This window comes from Mesoplodon densirostris, chromosome 18 (genome assembly GCF_025265405.1).
Source record: "Mesoplodon densirostris isolate mMesDen1 chromosome 18, mMesDen1 primary haplotype, whole genome shotgun sequence".
Classification (NCBI taxonomy): domain Eukaryota; kingdom Metazoa; phylum Chordata; class Mammalia; order Artiodactyla; family Ziphiidae; genus Mesoplodon; species Mesoplodon densirostris.
The window spans coordinates 57,391,469-57,416,117 of record NC_082678.1 but is presented as its reverse complement, the minus strand read 5'-3'; the positions used below and the strand labels follow the sequence as shown (position 1 = coordinate 57,416,117).

Sequence of the window (24,649 nt, the reverse complement as noted above, 5' to 3'; positions counted from 1 at the left end):
AGCCTGTGCTCCGCAATGGGAGAGGCCACAATAGTGAGAGGCCCGCGTACCGCAAAAAAAAAAAAAAAAATATATATATATATATATATATATATATATATAACTGAATTATTTAAAATATGAACGGAGATGCATTGTTTCACCTGAAATAATGACCTAATTTCTAAACTGAGAGGTTTCTTCTTAGGGTCATTCATTGTACCTCCTAATATCTCTGCAACATTTTAGCACTATTGACCATTCAGTTTTCTTGAAATTCTCTTCTCCTTTGGTTTTGAAACATTGTAGTTTTCTAACTTTTTATTATTTCTTTTGACTTTTCTTTACTGCTATCCTTTTTCTGTTTACTTTTTGAGTGTTAAGTTATTTCTCATGGATCAGCCTTTAGCTCTATTCTATTCTTAAATGGCATACATGCTTTGCTTCATCACAGCCTTTTTTTTTTTTCTTTTGCATATCTTTGCAAGTGATACCTAGATGAAGTTTTCTGATCTTGAGGTATCTCTCAAACTGCATATTCATTTTAATAAATGCCTCCTGGATATATATTCTAACATCTTACTCTCATGTCTAAAACCAAATTTATCTTTCCTCACTTCAGTCCATCTATAGGTAAAAAAAAGCAAACAGCATATTCTTCCTCCTCTCTTTTCTTTTTTTTTTAAATTGAAGTATAGTTGCTGTACAATATAATGTAAATTATGGGTATATAATATAGTGATTCACAATTTTTAAAGGTTATACTCCATTTATAGTTATTTAAAATGTTGGCTATATTCCCTGTGTTGTAGAATATACCCTTGTAGATTTTTTTTTTTTTTTTTTTTTTTTGCTGTACGCGGGCCTCTCCCTGTTGTGGCCTCTCCCGTTGCGGAGCACAGGCTCCGGACGCGCAGGCTCAGCGGCCATGGCTCACGGGCCCAGCCGCTCCGCGGCATGCGGGATCTCCCCGGATCGGGGCACGAACCCGTGTCCCCTGCATCGGCAGGCGAACTCTCAACCACTGCGCCACCAGGGAAGCCCTGTAGCTTATTTTATACTTAATAGTTTGTACCTCTTTATTCCCCTACCTCTATATTGCCCCTCCCCCCTTCCCTCTTCTCACTGGTAACCACTAGTTTGTTCTCTATGTCATCTGTGAGTCCACTTTTTTTCTTGTTATATTCACTAGTTTGTTGTATTTTTTAGATTCCATGCCTCCTGTCTTTTCCATCTTGGTTACTAGTATCTGTAATTCTAGTAATCCAATTTGAGGTTACCTTTGACTTCTTTATCAAGCTTCATATTAGATCCTATCAATCTTTTTTTTATATATATATAAATTTATTTATTTATTTATTTATTTATGGCTGTGTTGGGTTTTTGGTGCAGGCTTTCTCTAGTTGCGGCGAGTGGGGGCTACTCTTTGTTGCGGTGCACGGGTTTCTCATTGCGGTGGCTTCTCTTGTTGCGGAGCATGGGCTCTAGGCGCGCAGGCTTCAGTAGCTGTGGCACGTGGGCTCAGTAGTTGTGGCTTGCAGGCTCTAGAGCTCAGGCTCAGTAGTTGTGGCGCACAGGCTTAGTTGCTCTGCGACATGTGGGATCTTCCCGGGCCAGGGCTCAAACCCATGTGTCTTGCATGGGCAGGCAGATTCTTAACCACTGCGCCACCAGGGAAGCCCTAGATCCTAACAATCTTAACTCAGCCATATTTCTTACATCTTTCTCTGCTACTATCATCATTGTGATAGCTTTCCTTATTTATCTGACTACATGTTAATGATAGGAAAGAATGAAAGACAAGTTTTCTGGTTTTGTTTTTTGTTTTCTGGTTTGTTTTGTGTTAAAAAAAAAAAAAACCCAAAACCATTCTTAATTTCCCTGCTTAGAAACCTTTGAAAATTTTTCATTTTCTGTAGAATAAAGTTTTAAAAGCCTTAGTATAACTCTAAAGTCTCTTAGTTTATTATTCTTAATTTTCCATACCTGTTTCTCCTCACATATGTTCTCTGCTTCAACTGCAGAGCCCTGGTCAATATTCCATGACTATACCATGAACTTTTATAGCTACCCTATCTACCATCACTCCTAATATTCCTTCATTTAAGAACACATTCCATCTTTCAGTTCTTGACAATTGAAATACTTTGTCATCAAACGCAACTCAGATGCTGTCATGCCTTCTCCATTTTTCTGCAGTTTGAATTAATCACTTTTCTCTTTGCATTCCTGCACACTTAACATTTCAAGTAAAGCAGTTAAGATGCTTTTTGCCTTACCTTAGAGTCAGTTGGAAATGTCTTTGTCTTTCATCAGAAGTTACAAGTCCCTTGAGGACAAGACTTATATCCTATTCATCTACATTCTAAGTACTGATTTAAACATTTGATTTCCCCAGGAGTGAGCAGGAAGAATATGTTGTTTTAGGATTGTAGGACTAAACCCATACGAGGGAGAAGGACCAAGATAAATCATCATGTTTGAATAAGGTTTAAAAGCTTCATAGTATGTGAGTGTTCATATAAAGACATACATTTTTAGGGGGAAAATGAATTATATTTGTAAATTTAAGGAACTGCTTAAGGTTGCAAAGTTACTTGTTCTTAGATCTTACCTTTAACATTTTTGGTTAGATAAATTATGTGAGCTACAGAAAATTAACTTACTTCAAATACTATAGAGAATAAGCTATCTGAACTAATTATCTTCTAATTATCTTCTCCTCCTATAACGCACCCTTTGGTTTCCTTGGTGGCCATAGAAGTAAGTTGGTAGTGTGTGGTAAAAACTTGAAGAGATAAACTATGCTTTCAGTTTTCTCCGTTATCTATAACATTTTTAATTGCTGACCTCTTGGCTGAATTTTGTTGTATCCTTTTTTCTTGTAAGAGGAATACACCAAAATAAAAAGTTAATCAACTATTAAACCACTATTGTATACTGGTAGTTACTAGCCTTTATTGAGCTTCAGAATTATTTGAAGAGGGTATTAAAAGTGCAGGTTACTGGTTCTGTCTTCAAAGGTTTTTATCAGTGGTTCCTAGGACTCTGTACTTTTAATAGATATCCAGGGTAATTCTGATATAGATGGACCATGAACTATATTTTGAGAAATAATACTCATGTGGTATTTAGGAGTTCTTCGGACTCTGAGTCAGACACTCTGGCCCTGCTACTTATTATTTATGTAGCTGTGGGAAATTTAATCTCTATGAACTTCTTTTTTCATCTGGAAAACAGGGATAATGATACAACTGTACCTCATAGATGTGTTGTAAGGAGTGTGGGGAAGGAAAAGTATTTTCCTCTACTTATCTTGGTTTCATTGGGTGGGGCCCTTTAAATTAGACTAACAAAGACAGATAACAAGAAAAAAACATAAGCTTACTTTCTTACTATTGATACTTAACTAACTTACTTATGTACCAGAAGTTTCAGTGATGAGTAACTCAAAGGGGTGGTTAGAGCCTGAGCTTATATAGCATCTTAGCAAAGAGCAATAATTTTATGGAGATGTGACAAGACAAAAGAAAAGGACTTTGAGCTGCTAGGGATGGCACATTGTGGGAAGGCAAATACATGGAGAAACTGTTGATTGATATGGCTGGTTAATAAGGTTTGTTATGTAGATTCTTTCCTTTGGTGCTATCTCCAGGTTGCTAAGTATCTAGAGTGGTCTCTGGTGATTAACTTCTTCCTGGTAGAAGGGCAGGTAAGACATCTTTATAAATTAGGCTAATGGGGAGGTGGAGAGCTTCTTTTTTGTATCAGCTTCTTCTCAATTGCCTTCAACTCAAAATAACCCTTATGCTAAAGTGGCATGTTTGGGGTGGTATATGGTGCTACCCTTCAGGAATACATGAGATAGTACCTTTTTTAAGGGACTCAGAATTATGCCTGGTATAGAATAGGTAGGTGCTTTACAATGAATATGCATCCTCTTTTTTTTTTTTTGGCTGGGCCCTGCATGCACTGCATGAGGGATCTTAGTTCCCTGACCAGGGATCAAACCTGTGCCCCCTGCAGTGGAAGCATGGAGTGCTAACCACTGGATCATCAAGAAGTTCCCTGCATCCTTTTGTATTAGTGAACACTTGGCTTGGGAATGTCAGTGAGCTTCATCCCACTTTCTCCAGAGAGTAATTGTTTCGGGAGCAAGCAGTTTTCTAAGAGAGGACTGTAGATCAGTACAAAAATTAACTCAACCATGTCTGTGGGAAGAAAGTGTTTTTCTTACCAGTTTGCTTTCTTTTATTTTAGAATTTATAAAAATAAAGAACAAAAATAAACTAGTACAACAGACAACTCATTTGCTGCTGGCTTCAGCAAATGGCTCCTTTCTTAGTGGGCTTTCCTATGAAAGCATTAAGACAAAGTCAGAATTACTGCTAAACGTCTTACAGAAATTCTGACATGGGTAGGTTTACATTCTGATGTCTATGATTTATCATATTATTTATAAATTCTCAGCTTCTGTGGATGTCTTTGCAGGCTTTTTCACTCAAAGAATATTTGGTACATTAAACTTTTCAAATAATGTGTCAGGAATGTGGAAACGCAGGATAAAAATAGAGAATGTTATTAACTGATTTATAAGTAAACAGAAAATATTTATTTTAAAGCATCACTGACTCCATTTAAATTTGTGTAATGACCCAAGGTATCTAGGAAACAAAGAGGAGTTATAATTTTTCACTTGTAAATAACATTTATGTTAGCGTGCAGATGCCTTTAATTACTTTTTCACATACAATTATAAAGTAAAATTTGAAGTCACAGTAAGTTGAACATACTGCCATTTTTAATCAAATTTTTTCTCTTTCGTGTAAATCACAAATGAAACTGGGGCGCTATTTGTATTCAATACAGAGTTAGAATAACTAACTGATTTGATTTACACAAGATTTTAGATTTTGTCATGGCCAGTACAGTTTTTAGAACTTCAGATTCCAAACTATTGTTACCTTACCTTTTATTTAACTTTAAGAAATTGAATTAGAACTAGAACTTATTTTTGGCTGCACCGCCTTGCAGGATTTTAGTTCTCCAACCAGGGATTGAATCCGGGCCCTCAGTAGTGAAAGCACTGAGTTCTAACCACTGGACCGCCAGGGAATTCCCTGAATTAGAACTTTAGCCAAAAGTCCAAGTTTTTATGCTTGAGTAGATCTTAACCAGATTTTTATCAAGACTGATATATTTTTCTTGTATAATTTGCTGTTTAAATACCTAAGATTAGATTTCCTAAAAAGACTTTTTTTGTCAAATATATAGTGTTTTTAATGACAAGTTAATTTTTAAACATTTTGATATTCAGAATCAGAGAACATATACATGTTCTGTATAGTTAAATGTTTGAAATAGTTTGGTACAAATTTATTATTATTATTATTGATATCTGAAAGAAGATCCTACTTTCTAAGACTAACTAGTCATTTGGCTTTTTCTTGTAATAGCCTTTCCCCACCCATTTTGTTCATGGTTATTTAGCACCACATAGTGTTGGAATTTGGAGCCACAGACTATAAACTCATATTGTAATTTGTTTTAATCAGCTTTTTACAAATTTAGTTCAGTGTATCAAATCCCCTACTATTGTACATGCATAGTCCTATCCAATCACAGTCTGGCATCTCTCTGCTTGAGTTTGAATTGAAGGCTTATCCTTTAGATGCTAACCTTTGAAATGTCTACATTCTAACCAAACTGTCTACTAATTCTAGGTTGAACTGCCATCTTTAACACTCTTTTTTTGTCACTCACTGGAAAGTAAAGTTCTCTCTTGTTTTTGTCTTTTATCTTGTGTCCATAGCATAAATCTTTCTATAGGTTATCCTCTTCCTTATTTTTGAATTATAGCAGAATACAACGATTATTCTTTTTGTTTTTCTGTCCTATCACTACCTGTTTTTCCTAGAGACTTTTACATATGCTTTTTTACTTCTGCTTGCAATATCCTTCTTCTGCCACACTAGTTTTCCTTTCCCTGGTCAACCCTAAGATGTTCTGTGTGTACCTCTTTAAATATCAAGACTTCTAGGGCCTCACTGCTTATGTGCTCCCTGAAAACCCTGTGTCTCTGTTCCTTCATTGTACTTTCCACACTGGATTAAAATGACCCATTTTCTCTTCTATTAGAATCTAAACATAATTATTTTGTTCACAATCATGTCTATAATTTTTAGCGCAATGTCAAGCACATAAAATGTTTTTATTGAATGTTTGTAGAATATTAAATGATCTTGACTATAGCTCCTGTACTTTTTTTTTTTTTCCCCAAAAATTCTTTGGAAGGTTCCAATTTACCACATACAGACTGAGCCCTTACTAAAGGAGGCACTATACTCCTTGTACATTATCTCATTTAATCCTTGTGCCACCTCTGAAGTTCATTTTATCTCCATTCTAAATATGAGGAAACCACAGCTACAAGAAGTTAAAGAAACTTTCTCAAGATCAAATGGCTAATAGGTGCCAAAATTGGGATGTTTGAACCCCAGAGTGCATGCTTAGTATCATTTTAGGATTTAAAGACAGTTTATTGACACACAGTCATTTTTTTCTTTAATCTTTCATGAGCAGCTTGTAATTGCAGGTAAAAGGAGGTGGTCATGTGATAGTTGTGGTTGTGGTGAGCCATCTTCCTCAGACTCACTTCAGACAATCTTGCAGCTTCACTTTTCCAATTTCCTTTTTTTTCCCCTTGGGATACCTTCAAATGATTATTGTTTTAAATTTCTCTTTAATAATTAACTTCATTTGATCCAGGCATGGTCACTGAATGATTCCCCATTTACCAACAGTGAAATAGGTAATTAGAAGAACTAAGATTTTAAGAACTATGTTTTAAGAACTAATTGAGAGTTTTTTTCCTTAATGGTGATCATCTTTTCATAGAGTTTAGCTATATTATTTGGAAGAAAATATGTGTGCTAACTCTTTCTTGTAAATATGTTTTTTAGAGTTTCCCTAAAATGTATCATAAGAGTGATTTCTTTTAAGTAGTAGAATCTGGATACTGAGGTAATTAATGTAGTATTTTGGGCTAATTTTAGGGCCATTGAACTCATTTTGATTGGTTTTCTTTTCTTATCTAAGTCAAATTTATATAACTCAAATGCTTTATTTTAGCATTTATTATCTCAACTAAAAATATGCATATTATTATATTCCCTTGCCACATTTTAGTTTGCAATGTTAAAAACTCCTTTCAGTAAGAGAAAAGTACTTCAGTGATTCTTAGGCCATAAACTGCCTAGTAAATCTGCATGTCCCTCCTTCATTATCCTCTTATCTGGTTGTAAATGATGTAAGCCTTAAAATAGATCGCAGAAGGTCATTGCTTTTGAGAACAGGTTGCTTCCTCAGAAATGTTAAAGAACTGTGTTACTGTTTGAAAATACTTGGATATTTTGCTTGGCTTTGTTTTTGTTTTTAAATAAGAATCCAATTCTGGCATTAAAGAGCAATTTCTGCAGCTGGAGCCTCCGGTAAGGTGGGACTTGATTAGGATGGCCCAAAGGGCAGGCCAAGAACTATTTAGAATGTTGGGAATATAGTATGCTGCTGTTGTGAACCAGAAAATATTATACCAATAGGTGGGTGATAAATTCATTCCCATTTAGCTAGTAAAGTATAAGTTTTGATATTTATTTATGAATTGCAAATAGAGTAACTACTGCAGTTGTTAACCTCTAACTTCTTTAAGTGAAAATAAGGTTAGCTATCTTTCCTCTTCTCAGCAGTTCAGCTGCCAACTCATGTAAAATGTTTGGGTAATGATAATATATATAATTTACTTTAGCATGCTTTTGCAAATATTTGATTAACAAATTACAGTCTGTAACTATAAATGAACAGATCACATAAACTTAAAAGGGAACTGTAGCCATAACCAATCTGATCATTTTTGTCTTCTAAATATACTTGTCTTTCCACATTTCTACTTCAACAAAAAAAATGGTGTTGTTTAAGATTAATGAACTTAGTTTTCAAAGGTAAAAACATTTGGGAGGAAGTTGATGTGAATTTTCTGTGTTCTAATTTAGTGTATTAACTAAACACCAACTGATCAGAAGTACTCATGAATACCCATTATATGCTCAGTACCTAGATGTATAAAAATGAGAACATAGTTTCTGTCTTCTACCTTTGGTTTCAGTGTCAGATATTTTTAATCTGCAGATCTACTACTTGGAAGAAAATTTAGAATTTGAGAAAACTGTTTCTCTGGAGGAACAGAAGAGATTTCTCTTTCTTTCTTCCTTTCACATCATAAAAGGAGTAAACAGACATCTTATTTAGGAAAATGAGGCAGTAATGCTCAATTTATATATCAAACTCCTGTGATTACTCTCCCTATTGCTAAAATTTTAAATTATTCCTCTTAAATAAATTCAGTCATCTGGGTATTTGAAGTAGATACTTCTGTTTAAAAAAAAAAAGAAAAGAAAAGAAAACTATGGGAATTCCCTGGTGGTCTAGTGGTTAAGACTCAGCACTTTCACTGCAGTGGCCTGGGTTCAAACCCTGGTCGGGGAACTAAAATCCCTCAAGCTGTGCAGCACAGCCAAAAAAACTTAAAAAAAAAAAAAAAAAAAAAAAAAAAAAAGAAAGACAGAAAAACCAAAACTGCTAAGGAATAGAGTAAGAATGAATACTTTGAAATAACTAAAAGTTTAAAATACATTGTTCTTGTCTTGCCAGGTAACTTGTAAGCTACTTGTCCATTAAAAAAATATTTCTGGAGTGCTCAAAATGTACCAGATACTATTCTAAGTTTTAGAATATAGCAATGAATAAAATAGACCAAAAAGCCTGCCTACAAGGAGCATATGTTCTAGTTGGAGGAAACAACAAACAAAACAAATAAGTCTTAGAGAACAAAGTAAAGCAGGGAAGAGGGATGGGGGAGCATCATTGGATGGGGTGCAGTTTAGAAGATCCGAGAATGTGACATCGAGTAAAGATCTGAAAGAACTGTAATAGCCATGCAGGTATCTTGCGAGAAGAGTGTTAAAAAAGTTTTGAAGCAGAAAAGTAGCATGATTCTGCTTAAATTTTTCTTCTGAAATGATGTTTTTATTCTTAGTGAAATTAACTCCCCCCCCTTTTTATGAATTGTCTGTCTTATACTTGTTAATTTATTGTAGTCTTAATGCTTTTTAATTTCGTATATTGATGATTTAAACTCACTTCTGTTCTTAGCTGGCCACTAGGCTATTCTTAACTCAGCAGTCAAGAGTGATCCTGTAGGTTGGATCATGTCACTCCTCTGCTTTAGATCCTCCATTGGTTCACAATTTCACTTAAAATCAAAGTCCTTACAGTGGCCTATATAATCTGACCCCCATTTTCTTAACTGACTTTTATTTTTGGATATTTGTTTCTTGTGGGGAAATTGCTATTATTGTTATGCTTTTTCTCTTTTATATTTTCTTACATGTTATTAATGAGATATAGGAAAAACATTGATTTTTATATATTTATTTTATATCACTACAGGTTTTTAAACTCAATTATAATTTTTTTTTTTTTGCGGTACGCAGGCCTCTCACTGTTGTGGCCTCTCCCGTTGCGGAGCACAGGCTCCGGACGCGCAGGCTCAGCGGCCATGGCTCATGGGCCCAGCCGCTCCGTGGCATGTGGGATCTTCCCAGACCAGGGCATGAACCCATGTCCCCTGCATTGGCAGGCGGACTCTCAACCACTGTGCCACCAGGGAAGCCCTCAATTATAATTTTTAAATGTTTTCTCCTTGAGTTTTTTGGAATGCATTCTACTTATATGCAAATAATAACCTTGCTTATTTTCTAACATTATACTTCATATTCGTATCTTATTGCATTGGTGAGAATTTTCAGAATCATGTTAAATAACAGGAGAAGGGTTCTACTTTAGGTTGGGAAGTAGAAAGACATGAAGGATCTTCATTCCCATTTTAATAACACGAAATCACTACATAAACCAAACAATCATAATCTTTAAAGCCACTGAAGACATAGCAATACAAAGAAATTTTAAAAAACAAAACAAAACTGAACTCCAGAGGGACAAGTGCTTCCTAGGTAATCAAAGAATATAAAGGTGCTTTCATTTCTGAGGCCAGAGGCTGAGACTGGGGCTAAGGCTGCCAGAAGAGTGAGCCTGCCTGAGGACAGTCTTTGCTGGGATAATGAGAAGCCAGCCAAACTTTGAAAAACCCGTTTCAGATTTAAATCTGAAGGAACCGCAAGTGCAAAGATAATCATCTCCACCCCGTAATTCTGTCCTGTGGAAATTTTGCTGAGACTGGGGTTAGGCAGTTTCATGAGCTCATAATTTTGAAGTCTCAAAATCTTGAAGGTTGCAATCTTAAGGCTCTGTGGTCCTGAGCTGCTGTCATTTTATGGAGTTGCAGTCTTGAAGTCCTGTGGTTATGCAGTTTCAACACAGGGATTGACAAACATTTTCTTTAAAAGGCAAATAGCTAATATTTCAGACTTGTAGGCCATATGGCTCTTTGTTACAATTACTCAACTCTGCCATTGTAACACATTAGCAACCATAAACTATATGTAAGTAAATGGCATTGTTGTGTTCTAATAAAACATTATTTATACAAACATGTATGCAGCCTTCAGGCTGGAGTTTATAGATCTCCAGTTTCAAAAACTAGCAGTTTCTGAGCTCTCCTGAATAGAAATCTGAGCTCACCTTCAGAACATTTGAACTAGAGGTAAACTTAGTCTAACCAAAGCTCAACTAAACTTCTATCCAAAATCTGTCATGATTAATGATATCAGATGTACATTATGGGCTGGGTGTTTCCTGTTTTTATCATTGCTCTGTGTAGATACTGATTTCCATCTGGTATCATTTAATTTAGTCTGAAGAACATCCTTTAACATTCCTTTTGGTACTGTTCTGCTGTTGATGAATTCTCTCAGCTTTTGTTTGTCCAAAAAATACTTTATTTTGCCTTTGTTTTTGAAGGATATTTTCATAGGATATAGAATTTGAGATTAACAGGGTTTTTTTTTCTCCTTTCAAACCCTTTTCTCCCCCCATTAATCTTCTGGCTCCCTTGTTTCCGAAGAGAAATCATTGCTTATCTTAGTTCCTGTGTTTGTAATGTATCTTTTCTCGCCTCTCATGCTGCTTTTAAGATTTTTACTTTATCAGCAATTGCATCGTGTCTTGCCTTGGTTTGGTTTTCCTTGAATTTTCCTTGCACAAGTTTCACTGAACTTCTGGATCTATGGGATTATGATTTTAATCAAATTTGAAATGTTTTCAGCTGTTATTTGTTTTAAATATTTTCTGCCCACTCTTTTCTGGGACCCCAGTAACATGTATGCTATACTTTTGGTATTGTCTTACAGGTCACTAAGAGTCTACTAATTTTTTCAGTCTTTTTTTTCTCCTTATGCTTCCATTTGGATAATTTCTATTGCTCAGTCTTCAGGTTCACTGACCTTTCCTCTGTATTTTTTAATCTGCAGTTAATCTCCCATGAATTTTTAAAATTTCAAGTACAGTTGACCCTCCATATCCACAGATTTAGCATCCACAGATTCAACCAATTGGGGATTGAAAATATTTGAAAAAAATTTTTTCCAGAAAGTTCCAAAAAGCAAAACTTGAATTTGCCACGCAGCAGCAACTGTTTATATAGCATTTACATTTTATTAGGTATTATAAGTAATCTAGAGATGATTTAAAGTATACAGGAGGATGTGCGTTGGGTATATGCAAATACTACACCATTTTATATAAGGGCCTTGAGCGTCCTTGGATTTTGGTATCCATGGGGGTCCTGGAACCAATCTCTTATGGATACCAAGGGATGATTGTATTGTACTCTTCATCTCTAGTAGTTTCATTTGGTACTTTTTTTTTTAATAGTTTCCGTTTCTCTTTTCAATATAGTCATGGTTTTCCTTAAATTCTGGAGATATTTATAATGGATGTTTTAAAGCCTTGTCTGCTAATTCCATCATCTCTGTTATTTCTATGGCTTTTTCTATTGACTGGTTTTTATCCTGGTTTTGGATCGCTTTTTCCCACTGTTTTATGTACATATATATATATATATATTTGGATGCTAGACATTATGAATGTTATATGGCTAATGGATTCTGTTGTCATCCTTTAAAATAGGAAGTTTGTTTTGTTTTGATAGGCAGTTATTTTTGGATCAGGTTGATATTTTCTAGAATTTTTTTTAAAGTTTTTTGGGGGCAAGTCTGGAGTAGCCTTCACTCTAAGAGTTAGTTTTTCCCCTACTGATTAAGTGACCCTCTGAGTCTGTGAATGCTCCCAGTGTTCAACAAGGTATCTCCGCTCTGGCTGGTCAGAACTTAGGCATCTCCTAGTCCAGCCTCAATGAATTTCACTCTATGCATACATAGCTTAGTACTCTGCCAAAACTCAGCAAGACTCCTGTTCATATTTCTGGAGCTCTTTCTCTACATAACTCTTTCCTCTCCAGTATTCTGCCCTGTAAACTTGAGCTACCTCAACCTCCCTGAACAACAAGTTCTATTCTTAACTCAGTGAAATTTCACTGCTTAGGTTCCTCATACCTTGCCAAGGTCTGGGAAGAGGCTGCAGGCAGAAAGCCAGGGTAATGGAAAGACTCACCTTGTTTGTTTTCCAAATCTTACTTTAGTTCCTTGGAGGGGAAAAAAAAAACAATGCACATATAGAATATAACCATAGTTGGAGTTTACCTGTGATTTTTTTTAAAATACATCTTCTGATGAATGAGGAGAAAAAGATGTTCATGTTTTCATGATGCCCCTATTACCTATCACATTATAAATCCTGTTCTACCCTCTGTCTTATTTATTGACTTTATTACTTATAACATCTTTTGTCATGTTCATTTTCATTTATTTAATAAGTATTGAATGTGTGTAGTTACCGTATCGACAGGATGGATCAGACATGGGATCCTGCTATTAGGATGTTTATAGTGTAGCCAGGAGAGAATACGTATATAGAATCACTAAATCCAAGATACAGATTGAAAATTACCAAAAATGAGTACAGATAAAAATGGTGTGGGAAGCCATAAAGAAAGGTCTCAGTTGTTTCCTGTTTTACATATTGGATTTAAATGGGGAACTGCAAAAAAAATTTTTTTCCATTTTAAAGCTTCTTATATGTTAATTTGAATTTAATTTTCATTCCATTTTAAATATAATGTATTTGTCTTTCAGAGTTTTGTTTTAGGTAATTTTTAGCAATTTAACTGGGAAATTAAAATATATCCTTAGAAGTTACATTATCAGGATGAACTAACTGCCCAGAAGAGAAGGCTGAGGTTTTATAATCTTGTTTGATTTGACTCTCAGTGGAGGAATCAGACATCATTGATCTGGAGAAACGCTATTGGTTGCTGAAGGCTCAATCCCGAACTGGACGATTTGATTTAGAGACATTTGGCCCATTGGTTTCACCACCAATTCGTCCATCTCTAAGTGAAGGTAGGTATCATTCTATTTCTACATTGTTCCTTGCTAAACATACATAAGACCATCTTTTATTTCTAACCAATACATCTTAACTCTAAAAGGCTATAATGTGACAAGTTTGCAAGTTTCTTGCAAATAGTGTAGTTCAGTGGGAAAAAAAACTAAATTGGGAATTATAGTCTTGAGCTTCCTAGTCTATCTATGTAGCCTTGCATAAGTCAGTTTTGCTCTCTCACCTGTACATTCTCATATATATAAAACGTTTTGACCGAGACGGTGGTTACAAAACTGTACTCCAGTGAGGTGCCTCAGCATCTGGTGCAGGGATTAGGGGGGTGGCCACTGAGCAGGCAAAGCTCTAGGTTTCCACACATAGCCCCACCTCTTCCCTCACCTCAAGAGCCTCCACTGTTTTTCTTTTACATAAGAAGGTTCCACTGGGGAATTCCCTGGCGGTCCAGTGGTTAGGACTCTGCACTTTCACTGCTGAGGGCCCAGGTTCAGTCCCTGGTTGGGGAACTAAGATCCTGCAAGCCATGTGGCGTGGCACCAAAAAAAAAAAAAAAAGGAAGAAGTTTCCACTGTTGTATCCCTCCCTCCCTCCCCTGCCCCCAAAAGATTAAGAAACCACTAGACTGGACCATCTCTATGCTCCCCACTTAGCCCTAAACTTTTCATTGCTATAACTTTAAAAAATAAGTTAGTAATGCAAAGGGTGGTTGTTGGTGATATCACAAAAACCATATTTGGAATCTGAATACTTGGGTTCTGCTTCCGGTTCAGACCTTTTTAAACTTTTCTAACTTTTGGCAAGTCATGTAACTACTTCTAGCTTTGATTTTCTACTCTTTAAACTGAGGGCACAGAAGTATAGTCTTACAGAAAATATGTATTCTTTGCATTCCCAGTGTATTTCAGAAATACCTGTTAGGGGAGCCAGAACAGATAGGGCTTGTACCTACTTCAAAGGTGCAGTTGTGTTTTTACCTTTCTAGAACTGGAGAGTGATAAGTCATTTTATTTGAAAACAAAATTATTCCATTTCTATTTTTTACAAAAAGTTTGAAAACCACAGGATTATATTATAAATTCCCTTTTATTTCTGAATTTTAAAATATTTATAAATATTAAGTAATACAAAGAAGACTGCAGTACAGAATTTCTTTCTTTGGTAATGTAGTGTGTTATTTTTCTTTGCTTCATGAAAGAGCTTAATGGAGCTTATTAATAACAACACAGTATATCTTTGATACGCAGTTCAACTTTTCTTCTTTTTTCCTTTTTCTTCTTAGTCTTTCCAAATAAGAATAATTGTGATCTCTGACATTTTTTTTCAGTTCTTGATTTTTTTTTTTTTTGCGGCACGCGGGCCTCTCACTGTTGTGGCCTCTCCCATTGCGGAGCGCAGGCTCCGGACGTGCAGGCTCAGCGGCCATGGCTCATGGGCCCAGCTGCTCCGCGGCATGTGGGATCTTCCCGGACCAGGGCACGAACCTGTGTCCCCTGCGTCGGCAGGCGGACTCTCAACCACTGCGCCACCAGGGAAGCCCCAGTTCTTGATTTTTTAAACTGATTTTTATTTTTTACATGCTGAAGTCATTTTTAGCTATAGGAATTGATATAAGATAGAGACAGGCAGGCAAACAAAACCAAACACTAAATGATAGTAATGTATTTTCTGCTAGTAAGTTAAGTTTTATAATTATACCAGGAAAAAGAGAAATACTTCCAAGGACAATGGGAACTACTGATAAACTTTTTTTTTTTTAATTCAGTCAGTTTGTGGGAGTCATGCCTCCTTTCATAAACATGTCATTATTAACATTAGGAAGTTTGTTGTGATTTACATTGTCTTCCTATTTTACAGGTTTGTTTAATGCTTTTGATGAAAATCGTGACAATCACATAGATTTTAAGGAGATATCCTGTGGGTTATCAGCCTGTTGCAGAGGACCCCTGGCTGAAAGACAAAAATGTAAGTGTGTTAAACATTGTCACAAAATTTACAAACTATACAGCAAAAAAAATCAACATTCATTCCTATAAAAATCATCTGTGGATTGAGGCTTGAATTTTCATTACTCTGGCAAATAGCAGTCTCATGTTGAGGTTTTACTGAGGTCGCTGTAAGGATTCAGTCACCTATTTTCTGTGGAGTGATTTGTGATTTGTCATTAGTAACGGGGTTGATTTTTCCTGATGAATGTGCAGTTCATGATAAATGAACTACATCAGTCATGATGTATTTGAAAATGTTACACATTTAGAAAATATTTTCTGGTAGTCTATAGAGAATTTTGTGTCTTGTATGACTTGAAGTATAACTTATTTTCTGTCACTTGAATACATTAATATTTTATTAGCAAAGTGAAATTTATGATCAAAACACACTTTTATTAAATACTAAAATGGTCTTTTAAGCCTAACTAAAATGTTATAGTGTAATTTATAAGCATAAGTATATTAAATTAATAAATCTTCTATATTTGAGGAAATGCAACAGTTTACATTTAATTGGAACCTAATTCTAATGTATTTACAAGTGTCATTATCTCTGTGTCTTTCTAAAATACAGCTTCACAAATGTTGCCTATTTGGGGTATGCTACTTGTTATTTGATATTCTTCAGTAATGTGCTGTGATGCACTCCATGATTTAAAAGCATAATTATTATGGGAGTATATGAAATAGATAAGTATGTAATCTAAAAAATTTATATTTCTTTTTTCTTCCCTGATATGATATACCATTATTCCAACCTGGCTTTATGATAGATTATTTGTTCCCATTAAAGTTCAAATATTAAATAAAGAGGCCGAAATCTTTGCTTTTCAATTGAGGTTTGTTATTGCCTTAAATTTTTTTTAAATTTCTTTTTTGCTACTGGAAGTTAATAAACTAGAGTGATTCGTTTGTTGTTAATTAGCAAAGTGCTGCTATTTCTAATTCTTAGTCTGTGTATATAAACAAAGAATTGAAGAGTTGAAATTGCTCTTTGGCAAAAAATGAGTGTGCCTTAATTACATTGGAGAGGCAAAATCTTTACACAGTTATCCCTCAGTATCTGCTGGGGATTGGTTCCGGGACCTCCTTGGATACCAAAATCCATGTATACTCAAGTCCTTGTATAAAATGGCATAGTATTTGCATATAACCTATGCACATCTTCTTGTGTACTTCAAATCATCTCTAGGTAACTTATAATACCTAATACAATGTAAATAGTTGTAAATACAATGTAGATGCTATGTAAATAGTTGCCAGTGTGGCAAATTCAAGTTTTACTCTCGGGGACTTTATGGAAAAATTTTTTCTTAATTTTTATGTATTTTCAATCTGTGGTTGTTTGAATCTGCAAATGTGGAACCTGTGGATACAGAGGGCCAACTGTACCACCTTGTTATTGTTGATTCTTAATGTAGATAAAACATTTTCAGCATTGTGAGAATCAACTCTGAATTGATCAGTTTTAAATATTAGAAATTAATTTAAAGGCTTGAATTACCTCCTCAAAATCTGTAAGGTATTGTATAGTAATTTGGCTCTTATTTTTCAGTTCGCAAGGAATTTAACTCTAGTTTTGGGGGAAGGATAGCGTTCTCCAACCTGGCTAGTGTTGTAGATAGAGAGACTTAGCAAGTATGTGTAGGAAGTCCTACAAGTTCAGAGGACTTTAAAGACATAGTCTGCTCCAGATGAGCAGACTTAATCCAGAATATACTTGCTTAAGAAACTAAGTAATTTTACTAAGGCAGCTTCCAGTAAAACGTATTGTACTTCAGAATATAAAAGTAATTTCCCTTCATAAGAGTTTCTTTTCTTTAGTTTGCTTCAAGGTGTTTGATGTTGACCGTGATGGAGTTCTCTCCAGGGTTGAACTGAGAGACATGGTGGTTGCACTCTTAGAGGTCTGGAAGGACAACCGCACCGATGACATCCCGGTAAATTCTGGTTGTATACATCTTGTTGCATGTAAATTTCCAACAGGAAAATGGAGTGAAAAATTTTTTAAAGAGATCAAGAGAAAGGGATTTGTTATTACCTCTAGTTGCTATATTATGCTACTCAAAATATCCATAGCTGAAGGTACAAAATTGGGAAAAGAACTTGCCTTAGAAAATTTCATAAACTGAATGTATTGTGTAAAGTAAAAATGAAACCAGAGGGAAATTGGCTTAATTTTTAAAAGCAAGTGTAACAATCTATTAATGGTAATTTAAAAAAATACTTGACCAAAATATCGTATACCTTAGTCACTGACTAATAAAGATGAAATCTACTCTTTTCTAATTACTTCTTTGGGTTTCTGTTTTTAAAGGAATTACACATGGATCTATCTGACATTGTAGAAGGCATATTGAATGCACATGACACCACAAAGGTGAGTCTCGCTGGGACTAATCCTTTTCTAAAAATATCTTGTACTCTGAATTGGTATATGTAGTTTATATATATATTTAAATCTCTTCTACCTCATCCCCACCAAGTGCTTATTTGGATCTGTGGTTACAACACCTCCAAGTTGTCTCTAAAGCTAGCCCATTCCATCTTTAAACAACTCCATTAAGTGTTATATACATAAAAACATTTATTATATTTTATAAGCTAGGCATTTTATAAAAATTAAGTAGACACAGCCCTTGCCATCGTTTATAATCTTTATTTCTTCCATTTTAATAAGTTATGGTAGGGCTAACCTTATACTGAGTGAAAGAATGCACAGAAAAAAAGAACACATATTGTATTATTCCATTTATATGAAGTTCGAGAACAGAGGCAAAACTTAAAAATGGTAATAGGTGTTACAACAATGATTTCGGGGATGAGTGATTTAACTGGGGAGGACCATAAGGATATTTGGAATGATGGAAATGACCTTTTATCTCAATCTGGGTGGTACATATATTCTTTTAAAAAATTTAAAAAGTAATATTGGTAAAGATCTCTTCTGAGTTCTTTAATGGCAGCCAGAATAAGCATGTAATAGCTTATATATATTTTGCCTTCTGTATGAAAATGTAATTTTTGGTACACTTTGACACCAGGAAAATATTGCTTTACTCAATTATAAGAGTAATGTTAAATTGTATTTTGGGGAAATGTAATGTAGATACTCATTTTTTTATATTTATTAAATTCTTTTAAATCTCTAAGAATTCTGATAAAATTGCCAGATATTTCTAAGAAGGTCTTAGAAAATTGTTAGGATCAAAGGGCATAATCCAAAGAGTCTGCAAAAATGCTTTCAAAATTAGTAAATGCTTCATTTTCCCTACTCAGGGCCTTTTGTGGGTTCCGTAAGTAACCTTTGAACCAGAAGATACTGTGAGTTATTTCCCATGTCTTACTGGAGGAAGAAGATTGTTGGTGATAAATTGTCCTCATTGCCATTGACTATTTCAACAAAGTTTGGTTACTTTTAAACTTAACCTAGCTGGCCTACTTCTCAGATAAACACATATCATCTACCTTAAATTATTGGTTTTCTTTCAGACATATGACAATTAGAAGTTTAATAAACCAGGTTTTATTCAAATACTATAAAAAATGAGATATTTTACAATACTGTTTCTCTTTCAGATGGGCCATCTTACTCTAGAAGACTATCAAATCTGGAGTGTGAAAAATGTTCTTGCCAATGAATTTTTGAATCTACTTTTCCAGGTATGTTTAAGGTAAATGACAGGTACAGAGGACAGTGGTACCAGTAGTTCTGCATCTTTTCCATTATGTAATGGTTATTACAACCAGGCTACAAAACCATATATTATAAAAAGAACTACATTATCCCGTACACGACCTGAAGGATGGTGAGAGAACATGAATGCCTACTGGAGTTTCTCAAAGTCATGAGACGATAGGAGGGTAGAATAGAGCTGATTATGTTTATTTTACAACTAATGACAGAGGAGAATGTAGACACATAGAAAATAATTTAAATTGTAAAAGCCATTATAATTTGCTATTTTTCTTCATTGTTGTCTTGTTTAAAGGCCCCTCCTAACAAGTAAGGCTGTGTGAACAGAGAGATGGATCATAAGTAGGCAGCTGTAAATTTTTCACAAAATATACATTCTTCCCAGTTAGGAGATTATCTTAGATGCAAGACCGTTTCTCAGTTTTGTTTTTTTTTCTAACTCTTTAGAAGGTCCAAAAAAGATTGAAGGAGAAGGAGGAAAGAATAGCTGCTAGGAGTGAGCAGCCATATTTTAACTGTTTTCCCAGTTAAAATACTTCTCTTGCTCCAATTAAAAAAAATAACTTATGGTTTCCCATTTTTCATGGTTCTTTATAAATATTTGTTGATTTAATAGTAATATTTTAGATTCTCCTTATTATATTTTCCTTTCCTTGTAAAAGCATCCCTGTGAAAGCCAGAAAGGTTTAGTATCTTTGAATGTATCATGATCTTCCATTGCAAATAAAGAGTAACTTGTCTGTGGCACAATGATGTTAGAATAAATGGAAATGGAACTCTTCCTGATAGCTAATGACTCATTAATGTATATTTAAAGCATATGCAATCTGATAAGCCTATAATATCCATATAAATCACTCAGCTGCTCCACTCTCAGTTTTCAGCAGGGATTTAAGTTGATGGCTTTGCAAAATAAAAAATGTACAAAAATAATATAAATCACTACTATAAACAGAAATGACTTACTTGGTAATATGAAAATGGATCAGCTATTTTTTTTATCTCATTTGAAATAATATTCTCAACTACTTTAAGTCATAATTAGTTATATAAACATTTTGACCACTTAAGTAAACTTTATGTTCACTTAATATGTGAGTAAGCAGACTGTTATGCTAATTAGTTTTATTTTCTATCTGTGTCTTAAAATAGGTAGAGTTAGCTGGTAAGTTCAGTGATAAAAGCTTGAATTACGCTCTTATTTTATTTGCCAAGATCCCACTCTTGCCTGAGTATTTAAGTGTAACATAAGTATCAGTAGAATTAGTAAACCATTCCTGTGGTAATACTTTATTTTCAATCCTTTTTAATAAACTCAGTGCCCAATATTTTGCAGAGGAAGCATGCTAAACATGAGCAGGATCTTCTATCTTATACATTTGTCAGAGAGTATCAAATGTTAAATAATGTGGTAAGCAGAATAACGCACCCTACCCCCACCCCCACCAATATCCATGCCCTAATCCTTGGAACCTGTAAATATGTTATTTTACATGGCAAAGGGGATTTTGCAGATGTATCAGTTTAAGGACTCTGAGGTGGGGGGATTGGCCTGTATTATCCAGATGGGTCCAGTCTAATCACATGAGTCCTTAAAAGTTGAAAATCTTTCTCAGCTGTGGTCAGAGAGAAAGAAATGACGTTGGAAGAAGAGTGAGAGAGGTGCAAGTGGCTAGCTTCGAAGAAGGAGGAAGGGGCCATGAGCAAAGGAATGTGGGTGAATTCTAGAAGCTGGAAAAGGCAAGGAAGCATATTCTTCCTTTGACCTCCGGAAAGGAATACAGAGAGCCCTGTTGCCATCTTGATTTTTAGCCTAGTGAGATCCATGCCTTGCTTTTGACCTACATAATGGTAAGAGAATGAATTTGTGCTGTTTTAAGCTGCAAATTTTGTGATAATTGTTACAGCAGTAATAAAAAAAACCAATACAGAGGGAGAGAATCCATATTTATGGATTGGAAGGCTCAGTACTTTAAAGATGTCAATTCCCCTTCAGTTGATTTAAAGATTTGTGCACTCACAATCAGAATCCCAAGAAGTTCATTGTTGTCATTGTGTTTTTGCAGAACTTGACAAGCTGATTCTAAATACACAGAGAAGTATGAAGGGCCAAAAATAAAAATAGCAAAGGTGATATTAAAGAACAGTGGACTTGTATTACTGGATATTAGAACTTGTTATAAAACAGCAGTATTAAGACAATGTGATATCTGCATAAAGTTAGACAAACCAGTGGAACGTATTGAGAGTTCTTAAACAGACCTACATAGGTGTGATCACTTGATTTATAACAAAGAAGACATTGCATTGCAGATGCAAAGGGATGGTCTTTTCAGTAAGTGGTACTGAATTAATTAGTATTCACATGGTGAAAACATGCATCATTATTCCCACCCCATTATAATACATGAAAAGTAATTTAGGTAGATTATAAATCTAATAAATTTGAACGGTAAACAGTAAAATGTCTAGAAAATAATATAGGAGATATTTTAATGACTTTGAGGTGGCAAAGAGTTCTTAAACAGGACACAGAGAGCACTAAGCATAAAGAAAAGTTTTAAGTTGGACTTCAGTAAAATTAAGAATTCTTTTTATCAAGAGATACCATTAAGAAAGTGAAAAGAGGGACTTCTTCCCTGATGGTCCAGTGGTTATGATGCCACGCTTCCAATGCAGGGGATATGGGTTCAATCTCTGGTTGGGGAACTAGGATTCCCCATGCCACGTGGTGTGGCCAAAAAAAAAAAAAAAGTGAAAAGATAACAATATATTTGCTGTACCTGTATCCAACAGAAGACTTGTATATAGGGCATACAAAGAGCAAAAATCAATGAAAAAAAGGCAGAAGCTCAATATCAGAGTGTACAAAAAACTTGAACAGGTGCTTCACAAATGAGAATATCCAAATAGCTAATAATTATGAAAGGGGACTAACTTCTTTAGTCATAATGGAAATACATTTTAAAATCACACTTGGAGTACCATTAGACATCCACTAGAATGGTTAGCTTTGAAGTGATATGAAGCATTGTTGAGGATAACAAGAAACTGGAACTCTTACACATTGCCAGTAGGAATATAAATTCTTACAAGTATTTTGGAAATTGTTTGGCTGTTTTTATGTATACTCTATGACTCAGCAAATCTACCCCATGTATGTACCCTACAGAAACTTGTATATCTGAGCACCAAAAAACATAGAATAAGTTCTTATAATCACTTTTTGTTACAGCCCCAAACAGAAAATGACCCGAGTACCTATCAACAGTAAATACTTAAACAGAAATGGTGGCACATGCATACATATGGTTTACTTTAAAGCAATAAAAATACATATACTAGTGCTACACACAACCACATGGATGAATCTTACATAATTTTGAGTGGAAAATACTGGACCAGAAAATTCAAAAGCAGACAAAACCAATCCATGGTGGTAGAATTTAGTATAGTGAACACATCAAAGGGGTACAGTGGTGTCTGGGAAAGAACTCAAAGTGGAACTTTGGGGGAGGTAACAATGTTCTGTTTCTTGACCGGTTGAAGGTTACATAGGTGTGTTTACTTTGTGAAAAGTCACTAAACTGTACACTTAAGATTTGTTCACTTTTATCACTTCGCTGTACATGTGAAACTAACACAATATTGTAAATCAACTATACTTCAATTAAAAAATCTTTTAAAAATATTGTTCACTTTTAAGCATGTATATTGTATTTCCTTTTTATTAAGTTTGCTTACAAAAACCCAGATACCTGTGCTTCCCTCATGGCGCAGTGGTTAAGAATCCACCTGCCAATGCAGGAGACATGGGTTTGAGCCCTGGTCCAGGAAGATCCCACATGCCGCGGAGCCACTAAGCCCGTGCACCACAACTACTGGGCCTGTGCTCTAGAGCCCGCGAGTGACAACTACTGAGCCCATGTGCCACAACTACTGAAACCTGCATGCCCTAGAGCCCGTGCTCTGCAACAAGAGAAGCCACCACAGTGAGAAGCCTACACACCGCAACCAAGAGTAGCACCTGCTCACCACAACTAGAGAAAGCCCGTGCGTAGCAACAAAGACCCAACGCAGCCAAATATAAATTAAAAAGAAAAACAAAACCCAAAGCCCAAGTATGCATCAGTAGGAGAATGGATAAAATGGTATTTTCAAACAGTGGACTGTTACTCAGCAATAAAAAAGAATGAACTACTGATACGTGGATGAATCTTATAAACCTAATTTGTGTACTGTTAAGTAAATTGTACCTCAAAATGTAAACGAAACTATAAACAGTCATGCTGATGTATTTACAGGGAGCTGTACTAATAGCTGTAATTTACTTTGAAATGCATGCAAAAATTAAGATGATGAATTGAGGGATGAATAGATTAAGTATAATAAAAATGTTAATGTTAGACTTAGGTAATGGGTATGAGGTGTTCAGTGTAAAATTCTTGCAACTTTTCTGTATTTTTGAAAATTTTCATGTTAAATGTTGGGGGGAAAATCATATCTTTTGTGATGATATTTAGAAAAGGCAGATAAATTGAGGAGAAAATGAGCCTTAAAAAGCATATTTAGCACTAGTGGCAATAATGTTTTTCTTAGAGTTGTTCAAATTGAAGTGCCACCATTATCCTTCATTTTCTGTGTCCTTTTCATCTCCCCTTCACCTCTCTGCCCAGGTGCCATGGTATGCTCTTCAGATTTCAGGAAAGGAAGTAATATTCTCTATGTGAGATAATTAAGATATATAGTGTTAATGAAATATTCTGAAAAGTAGTTTCTTTCTTCCTTTCTTTCTCCTTTTCTTCCTTTCTCTGTCTCTCTCTCTCTGTCTCTTTATTATCACGCAGAGATTTGGAAATTGCCTTCCATTGCAATGGTTTGTTTAAAAAGAAACAACAAAACAGAAAACTTAAGTTTAAAGTTCAGATTTGCTTAAGTGCATCATTGATAATTCATCAATTGAAAGCTATTGCTGATTTAGATTCCCATCTAGAATATGGATCTCATACAGAGAATGTGAAATAGTCTATAGTCCAGTCATTGGCACCAAAGAAGTTTAATTTACCACTTTTATCTCTAGGTATGTCACATAGTTCTGGGGTTAAGACCAGCTACTCCAGAAGAGGAAGGACAAATTATTAGGTAAGTCTGTAGTTTCAATCTGTATATTTTTCATTATATAGTTGAAATTTCTGACACCTGAAATATATTGTTACTGAGTAACAGCATGTCCCATTTTAATGTTATCATTACAATAGCACTTTGTTTCTCCAAAATAGTTACATAATGAAATGTTTTTGTTAAACTAACTTCCTAACCAAGGGTTAAGATATTTAAAGTGTACAATGTGGTGACTTGATATATTGTATACATTATGAAAGGATTCCACCCATTGAGTTAATTAACACACCATCATCATCAGCTCACATATTTATTTACCTTTTGGGGGTGGGGGGTGAGAACATTTAAGTTCTGCTCTCTTAGCAGGTTTCATTTGTATAATACATTGTTA

The 24,649-nt window shown here is 35.0% G+C and overlaps 1 protein-coding gene across 2 annotated transcripts in view; it reads left to right on the top strand.

Moving 5' to 3' along the window:
- The window catches only part of USP32 (ubiquitin specific peptidase 32), a 212,016-nt gene that overhangs the window by 125,729 nt on the left and 61,638 nt on the right, over positions 1 to 24,649 (top strand). For both annotated transcript variants that reach the window (XM_060081803.1, XM_060081802.1), the window contains exons 6-11: positions 13,320 to 13,451; positions 15,307 to 15,414; positions 17,265 to 17,380; positions 17,758 to 17,820; positions 19,020 to 19,103; positions 24,218 to 24,279. In XM_060081803.1, the coding sequence (XP_059937786.1) occupies positions 13,320 to 13,451; positions 15,307 to 15,414; positions 17,265 to 17,380; positions 17,758 to 17,820; positions 19,020 to 19,103; positions 24,218 to 24,279 (565 nt within the window). The remainder of the gene's footprint in view (positions 1 to 13,319; positions 13,452 to 15,306; positions 15,415 to 17,264; positions 17,381 to 17,757; positions 17,821 to 19,019; positions 19,104 to 24,217; positions 24,280 to 24,649) is intronic.